An 8,359-nucleotide genomic window follows, 5' to 3' on the forward strand; every position below is an offset into this window, starting at 1 on the left:
AGGCAAATAAATGCATTTAAATGCAATCAAGAGAAAAGAAAAACAAATTCAAACTGAATACAAATAAAACAGAAGAGGGTAAAACTGGCAAAAGAAAAAACAGACAAGCAATTTCAGTGCTCTCTCAGTGCTTCTTCATCACTGATTCACACGCCACTACAGAAATAAGGATTATCAATATAGTTGTTATAACCTTTCAATGTTAACTGCATCAATATACAGTAGCCTAGACATAAAACGCAAACTGGAAAACACAAGATTAAAATTAGAAATGCACATTTGTAGATTTAACATTTCCACGTGGCTTTAACTGCACAACGAGGAGAAAAGAGCTGATGGTAGTCTGTGTAACAAACGGCCGCCCTTCTCCCTCAAGGAAGCCTGTGGCACTCAGCTCCGCCTTACAAACCAGTTTTACTATATTTACTACATTACAATATGATATGTCTCTGTGGTAATTTTGCATCTTTGGGCTAGTTTTTCTCTCCCTTCAGTCCTTTTTGTGTGTATTCGTGGTAGTTTTCTAGTATTATTGACTTTCCAAAAAAAACCCAAAACGTTAACAATCACTAAAAAAAACTGCAGAATTACAACTGTCCTTGTAATCACCAGATGAAGTTCACGGCTCAGTGGTCTAAGTGTCATCTGGTTCCCCAATAGCTTCCTAACTTTGTCAATCTGCTCACGCCAGCAAAGACACATAAGGGGCCATAGACTCACACTTGCTAACAACAAGGCAGCGCAGACTGTTGAGAAATTCAGTTAGCCTGATTCTTACAGTTACTATTTTCACTTTAGGTGCCATATGGCAGCCACCTCTTCGCGCACAAACCTGCGTTATCTCGCACCACTTTAGTTGCAACCATAAGCTTTCAGAGCAGGGGTGTTTCTGTTTTTTTTTTATGAATTTAAAACGTAAAATGAAGCCGATTAATGTAGAATCTAATGTTTGAGTGATATTAAACTACGCTATAAAACATTATCCACAAACCGCAAGCAAATCAGCCTCTGTGGCTCATTTCTAACATTTTTAAAAGTAATTCAGTCCCCTACTCTGTGGTTTCGTCTTTTACCGGAAAGGTCCGTGTTTACAGCGCAGCTTTTGCTCCACGTTAGCATCGTTGATTCGATGAGCAGTGAATAAGAATTAACTTGTGTGGGGTTTTTTTTTTTTAAACCAACAGTTTGATTATTTTGTAAAAATAAAATACAACATTTGGTTAATTTCGTGGCACACCGTGATTACCATGATTGTTTGTAGGCGGAAGGGCGACCGACAAGCACAGCAATGACCAGCTGGCTAACGTAGCGCCGAGGTTAGCCAGCCAGGCAACTGACGCCAACAGCAGCTAACTTGACACACAGCGGTGGCACATCCAGTCCAGTCAAACAGGTATTCACTGATAAAAACGAGTGCTTATATCTGCGTGTTTAACGACTGGCAACCTCGCACTGCAACATAGCACGGTTGGCTTGCGTGTTTTACGTCCCTCTGCCCCCTCACCCTCAGCCCACATTGCCCTGCAGGTGCAGGAACAACCGCGACCATGGGTGCGGAGAGCAGCGCGGTGCGGAGTTGCACCCTGGAGGAGCCGCTCCTCACCCTGCCCTCCGGACTCACCATGCACTCGGCTGTGCTCCAGGATGGGAAGCCCGCATCCGTGTTTGTCCACAAGCGGGGTAATGAAGACAAAGTCAACAAAGCTGCTAAGGTAGTTATGCAGAAGCATCCTCCTGTTAATATATCATACTTGCCGGAGCCGCCTTTCAGTAGTAGTAGTAGTAGTAGTAGTAGTAGTGGACGTGTCTTGCACATACAAGTGTCCAGCCCACGTGGACACCAAACTACTGTTGCAGTAATGAAGCAACATTTTTCAGAAAAGAACATCTTAAAATTACATTGCAAACAAAGAACATGAACTCCTTTTCCAACCTGCCACTTTTCTTAAAAACGCTAGAAGTCTATTACATATCAAACGTATGTAAATGATGTAGTTCTCAGAAGTAAAACTTGGATAACTGGACTGCAGCATAGTGTGTGCGGAGCCCCATCATTAAATTAACTAGCATCATTGTGAAATGAATGAATATATTATACATGTCTATAGAAACAATGGCACCAAAAGATGTCTTTATTCTTTCCATTGACAGCAGTCTGTATTTGATTTAAGTTGCTAAATAGTGGTTCTGGCGTCCAGGCTGCGGAATCAGTTCCAAGTCATGGATCCTCCACCAGCTGCGTGACATTCCCTTTTTTTAATATGAAATAAATATTTTAATTTCCTGCAGCACCTGAAGACCTTGAGGCACCCTTGTCTGTTGCGCTTCCTGTCCTGCTCAGTGCAGGACGGTGGCATCCACTTAGTGACGGAGCGGGTGCAGCCCCTGGAGCTGCTGCTGGACAGCCTCTCCCCAGAGGAAATCTGCGCAGGCATCTACGACCTCCTGCAGGCACTTGTCTTTCTGCACGAGAGGGTGAGCAAAAAGGAGCATCAAGGAGTGCTATTTCCTGTTTGTGGTCATAAGCCATTTGCTGTGGCTTTTAATCTGTCTTCCTTTTTCCACCAGGGCAAATCAAGCCACAACAACGTTTGCATTTCATCTGTATATGTCAGTGAAGATGGTCATTGGAAACTGGGAGGGATGGAGACTGTCTGCAAATTCTCTGAAGCCACTCCAGAGGTAAGAGGTAGAAATAAAACAGATGTTTTACCAAGAATGTAGTGTGTGTCATTTTTTTTTCTTTTTTTGTTTCCTCCAAAAATTGAAGGTAACTACAGTAGCTCAGACATTTGAAGAGTCACTTAGCCTTATATCAGTTTATATGTTTTGGTTTTCTTGAACTCTTCAGTTTCTCATAAGCATTCGGAATGTGAGAGAGGCCAGCTGTGTTCCTCCAGAAGAGCAGGTAAACAGATTAAAGGTCATGATGGAAAAATGGAATTAGTTCACCTTTTTGTTTCGATTACTCACAAAACATGTTGTCGACAGGTTGAGGGCTTTAAAATGCTTCCGGATAAACATGCTCACTCTCGGGACTGTTACTCTTTTGGAATGATGGTGGAGACCTTTATCCCTCTCCTGAATGGCTATGGTGAGTAGGGACGACCTTGTGACCTCAAACGATATCTTGCATCTTGTGAAATTTTGTGTGTATATATCTTCTTATACGCTTGTTCACCCCTCCCTTTCCTATGTTGTTTCCAGTGTTGCAGGAGCTGTCTGACAGCCTGAAGAAGACCCTGCAGACAGGCCTGCTGAACTCTGATCCTTTGTCTCGACTTCCACTGAGCTCCCTGCTGACTCATGACTTTTTCAGGTTTGTGTGTTGTTTGTTGCTGTTGTCATTATTACATACTGAAAACGACTTTTTTTCAAAAATGGTGTTTTTCTGTGAATAGGAATGACTTTCTTGAAGTGATGAATTTTCTGAAGAGCCTGACTTTGAAGACGGAAGAAGAAAAGAATGAATTCTTTAAGTGAGAAACAATATGCTTTTCTTGGTTTACATGTGTTTTTATTATTCAATGTGATTTTTTTTGTTTTGTTGTTGTTGTTGTTGGTCGTGCATTGTGTTCATGCAAAAAATAGTATATATGTGCAGTCCACACTTTTAGACTGTCAATTAAATATAATTCTCTTAGAATTGTATTGTTTTTGTGTAATGATATTGTAGGTCAGGGAGAATTACAGTTCGGGAGTTGAAATAGTGTTTCCCATACATTTCCTCAATTTAATAATGTATAATTGTAACTAGATATTACTTTTTCAAGGACCCCTTTATATGCTGGTTGTATGTTTATTTGTGTAGGTTTCTTCTAGACCGGGTCCCGAGTCTCCCTGAAGAGCTGATAGCTGCACGCCTTGTCCCCAAACTCCTCAACCCTCTCGTTTTTGCAGAACCCATGGCTGTCAAAAGCTTCCTGCCTCATCTTCTAAGGCCAAAGAAGGGTAAGATGGCCTTCTATTGAACTCTTTCTCTGGCTGCTAATAATAACTCACATCCTCTAATCCCCCATCAAAGAGAAAGAAGCATACAATAGCTGTTAGGTGTAACTATTGTGTAAAACTAGAAGTGGTTCTTGCTCACACTCCTCTTATTTCGTTTGTGTCAACAGATTCCAATGGTGGTGGTAGTGGTGAAGAATGCCTGCTGTCTGTGACCCTTTACCGTAAACATGTGATTCCTCAGCTTCTCAAGCTCTACAAGGTTAACGAGGAACACGTGCGGATCGTGCTGCTTGCTCACATCCACATCTACGCCGAGTTCTTCTCCCACGATGAGCTCAAAAACCAGATCCTGCCTCAGGTGGAGTGTTGACAAAGTAGCACAACATTTAACTTTGATGTCAGTGGTGAAAACTTAGCTAACTTTAAAGGAATTGATAAGAGGATCAGTACTACTCTCATGTCTGAACATTACTTAAGGAGCTAGAGTCTGGAGGAGATTAGCGGAGGTAACAACTAGCCGGGATAACTTCAAAAATGTTGACTTATTGCTTCAATATCTAAAAATCGATTATTTATATATATCCATATATATAGATATATCTAAAAATCGATTATTTATATATATCCATATATATAGATATAGATATATATATATATATATAGATAAATATCACATAGATAGATAGATAGATAGATAGATATATATAGATATATAGATATAGATAGATAGAGATAGATACAGACAGACAGAGAGAGATCTCTCTTTATAGAGACAGAGATATAGAGATCGAGATAGACATAGATAGATAAAATATGATGTGAGGACTAAGAAGAATGTAAGGTTTTTTGTTTTTTGTTTTTTTTTTTTTAATCTGGAAATTGCATGTGAAAAAAGGATTGGGACTGACTATAAATTTCAGTCTGTAATTCTCTTCTGGTTCCTTAGTTACATAATATCTTTGTTTGTCCCTGGCTGCAGGTTTTGTTAGGGATGAGAGACACCAATGATTCTTTGGTTGCCATGACGCTGCAGAGTTTGGCGGTGTTGGTGCCCCTGCTGGGAGCTCAAGTGGTGGTTGGAGGAGAGAGAACCAAGGTCTTTAAACGCACCACGCCCAACTTCACCAAGTCGACGGAGGTCACCCCTGAAAGTAAGCAACACTAGCCTAATGATGACAATAACAATGAAAGTTGATGTATCATTAATGTTTTAAAACCCAAATAACCGTATGTATATTACATTATGTATAGCACCAACTTTACAGTTTCATGCACTCTTTTCCCACAGACACGCTGCTGCAGAATTATGCAGTGCCACACTGCTCTTATATTCAATGTGTACAATTGCTGCTGCTCTTACACAAACTCTGCTACTGTTTTATGCATTGAAGTTTGGGGTCATGTGCTTTGTTCAGAGGCAGCTGTTGAGGTGGCGAGAGAATAAACCATTCATTTTCACCACCAGGGTTTCCATGCTGGTGTAGGTATTCAAATTGGTGAACTAGGCAGAAGGCTACTAGTCAAAGTTCCTTGATCCTGTGACTCATCAAAACAAGATATAAGAAAAGTTGGCAGTAGTTCTCAAAAAAACAAGTAGTCCTAGAATTTGTAACAAAGTAAATTTATACAAATGTTCAACAATATAGTGATCAAACCATGTTGTATTTAGTCTTAAAATCACCCAGTAACCAATACACGAATGGTCAAACTAATATGAATGACTGCAAGAAGAACCCTTGACGCAGTATTTTGGATAAGCTGAAGGCATGAAGAAGCACAGAGCATTGGAATCACCACAATGTGTGTGTTTGCCAAATGTCGTCTCGTTTATCGCCTCAATACTTCACGAAACAGGTTTTCCAAGCTCGACAGTTCAAACTAGAAAATCTGGATGTGGAAAATTGAATGTTACTCTTGAGCAGCCAAATGTAAAAAGAAAAAAAAATCCCAGTTGAATACCACATCAGAGTGAGTTATGTGTGTTGTTGAAGGCATACTGCATACTGAGCACATAGTTTATGGTGAAGGTTTACATAGCAACATTTAGTCAACTCTAAACTTTGTTTCTTTTTTAAGCTTCACCTGTCCATATAGTTGGAGGTTCCCACCCTCAGTTGGCCCAGCCTTCCAAAGTCTTGAATTTATTTACCAGACCGTCAGGGACTGAAGGGCTGGTCCTGGGTAACATTGGTAGTTTAGCGAGTAGTAGGGAGACTCCAAGAAGGTACCCCCTGGCAACAAAATCAGGTACGAAAACATTCTTCATGTTTATTCATTTTTATTCAACAGTTTGATGTTATTGTGCCTGAAACTCAATCTGTCTTTTTTGTTGTGTTTCAGACGGGAGTAGACAGATGTCTCTACCTTTGAACGGCCTTCATCAGGTCAGTGAGATGTCATACAGCCCAGAGCAGCCAGATAGACTAGAAGGCCCAGTGGAAGACTGGCCTGACTGGAGCGACCCTGAAGAAAGCAAGAACAGAGATGGAAAGTCAGTCCAGATCCACATTCAGGCTTCAAAGAGAGTAGATCAGGTCAGCAGCAGACGACCACTCTCACACCAGAACATTGAAGACGAGCCATGGGAGGACTTTGAGGACACTGAACCTACGTCAGATCTCTCCCCGACTGCTCCTTTATCAGACCCAGTTATACTCACACCACCCAGAGGGGGCACTGCTACTTCACCTGTAAAACATGCTCCTGAAGCACTGAGACTGGGATCCTCCAAACCCCTAAAATTGACCTCAACACTGCGACAATCCGCACAGAGCAACATCACTTCGTCGTGGGACAATGACTGGGCTCAAGAGGGGCGGGACTGTGAGAAATCACACAGTCTATTCAACCCCAAACCCAAACCTACAGTGCCACAAAAGTATGGCGGGATAGGAGGTTTAGGGGAGGAGTTCACCATTAAGGTGAAGAAAAAGGTAGAGCAAGATCCAGAGCTGGATTTGTTTGCTGACATGGTGCCAGACATCAAGCTGTCTTCTCCAGCTCTGCTGCCACTGGAAGAAAGCTTTGTAAGTGATGCTGGACTGTCTACAGCATCCTCAAGAAACACAAAATCTCTGCAGGTTGAAGCAGCCATCGATACCATAACACTCACTGCCAAGTTCGCAGCGTCAGACCTGACCGAGGTGAGTGTGTGTTGTGAAGGGTGCCATTTTCAGATTTTGATAGGATCAAGTTTTGAAAGTGGAATTAGGCAAAATTAATGTGCTGAACACTTTAAACAAGCTTTGATAACAGTATTTATATACAATATAGTGCTAGGATCAGAAGTTCCCAAGCCTTTTACTGAATGTACAGCAGTTACTTATAAAAGATAAGGTGGATGGTGGATGACTGGGCTGCCACACTTACTACAGCAAACCATACTTAACTGGAAGCAGTTTTGTTACTTAAGATCCAAAAACCTTATGTTTGTAATGAGATCAATGTTTGTACTCTAAAAATGACCCTTTTCTGTACTGTTAATGATTGAATGGCATCCACCAGAGAGAATTTCTCCCCATTTACAAACTTACCTGTCAGTGATTACTGTTGTTTTCTTTTTCGCTCGAAGATGGAAACAGATGGCTGGGGAGATGGAGATGACTTGAACTGGGAGGACGAGAATATCTGGGGATGAGAACTGATCCGTCTGTTTCGTCTGGAACAAAACAATTTATCACTGGAAAAGTCCACCACCTCTTGAAATGCCACTTTACAACCAACTGGAAGTTGCTCCAGTTATCATTTAACACGATGCAGTAAGAATAATGATGACAGGAATGGGCTGAACACTTTTATATTGTTCTCTGGGTTCCCGGACACTTATTATCAGTATGGCTGTAAGATAACTTTCTTTTGGAGTGGAAGGATTGGCAGCTATCAGATGGTAGACTTGGACAAATGGAGCCACTCTTGTTTGCCAACTGATTCAAGTCAGACCCGAAATGAATGAGGATCTTAATCAGAGGTGAATGTCATGCTGTTTTCATCTGCTTCTCTAAAAATGTTTTAAATGTGCCAACTTCACTACTGGCATTAAGATCACGAAACGCTTTTTGACAAGTTATAACTTGTCCAAAATGTGTCAGGTTTAATTTACAGAAGGCTTGCACTTTGAATGAATGTGGAATAGGAATTACATAATTTATTAGTAGATTTTTGGTTGCTGGTGAAATAAAGATTTTACTGTATCAATTATGGCTCTGTTCTGTTTGAGACATTTCCTAGCTTTGTCTTAGAAAGCAATTGCAGTTGTTCAGGGAAAGTGACAACACATACTTGGACTTTCACAAAACAAGCCATCAGAAAAGCCTGACTCAGTTTTGGTGCTAAAACCGGAGATGTCTCAGCCAAACTGTGACATTGACCTATTCCAAGGCAGTGAAGACAGTTAAACTTGCCTCTAGTG

The 8,359-nt window shown here is 41.1% G+C and overlaps 1 protein-coding gene across 2 annotated transcripts; it reads left to right on the forward strand.

The window, feature by feature from the left end:
- The first annotated feature begins 1,049 nt into the window (after positions 1 to 1,049).
- Positions 1,050 to 8,145, forward strand: scyl3 (SCY1-like, kinase-like 3). Of its 2 annotated transcripts, none has more exons than XM_040128696.1 (14): positions 1,050 to 1,393; positions 1,511 to 1,712; positions 2,290 to 2,475; positions 2,569 to 2,682; positions 2,852 to 2,908; positions 2,992 to 3,094; positions 3,208 to 3,319; positions 3,402 to 3,479; positions 3,812 to 3,951; positions 4,119 to 4,309; positions 4,931 to 5,102; positions 6,028 to 6,198; positions 6,292 to 7,094; positions 7,523 to 8,145. In XM_040128696.1, the coding sequence occupies exons 2-14, from the start codon at positions 1,548 to 1,550 to the stop codon at positions 7,586 to 7,588; spliced, it is 2,358 nt and encodes a 785-aa protein (XP_039984630.1). In that variant the 5' UTR covers positions 1,050 to 1,393; positions 1,511 to 1,547; the 3' UTR covers positions 7,589 to 8,145. The 2 variants fall into 2 exon arrangements, with proteins under 2 accessions (XP_039984630.1, XP_039984628.1); XM_040128694.1 differs by having other exon boundaries at positions 1,528 to 1,712.
- The last annotated feature ends 214 nt before the right edge of the window (positions 8,146 to 8,359 follow it).

This window comes from Xiphias gladius, chromosome 6 (assembly GCF_016859285.1).
Source record: "Xiphias gladius isolate SHS-SW01 ecotype Sanya breed wild chromosome 6, ASM1685928v1, whole genome shotgun sequence".
NCBI lineage: Eukaryota > Metazoa > Chordata > Actinopteri > Istiophoriformes > Xiphiidae > Xiphias > Xiphias gladius.

Bases quoted from the DNA above. Each gene is read 5' to 3' on its own strand.
- scyl3 (XM_040128696.1), top strand. From the start codon at position 1,548: ATGGGTGCGGAGAGCAGCGCGGTGCGGAGTTGCACCCTGGAGGAGCCG. The intron at 2,909-2,991 runs GTAAACAGATTA...TGTTGTCGACAG, and splicing joins GTGTTCCTCCAGAAGAGCAG to GTTGAGGGCTTTAAAATGCT. The intron at 3,952-4,118 runs GTAAGATGGCCT...TTGTGTCAACAG, and splicing joins TCTTCTAAGGCCAAAGAAGG to ATTCCAATGGTGGTGGTAGT.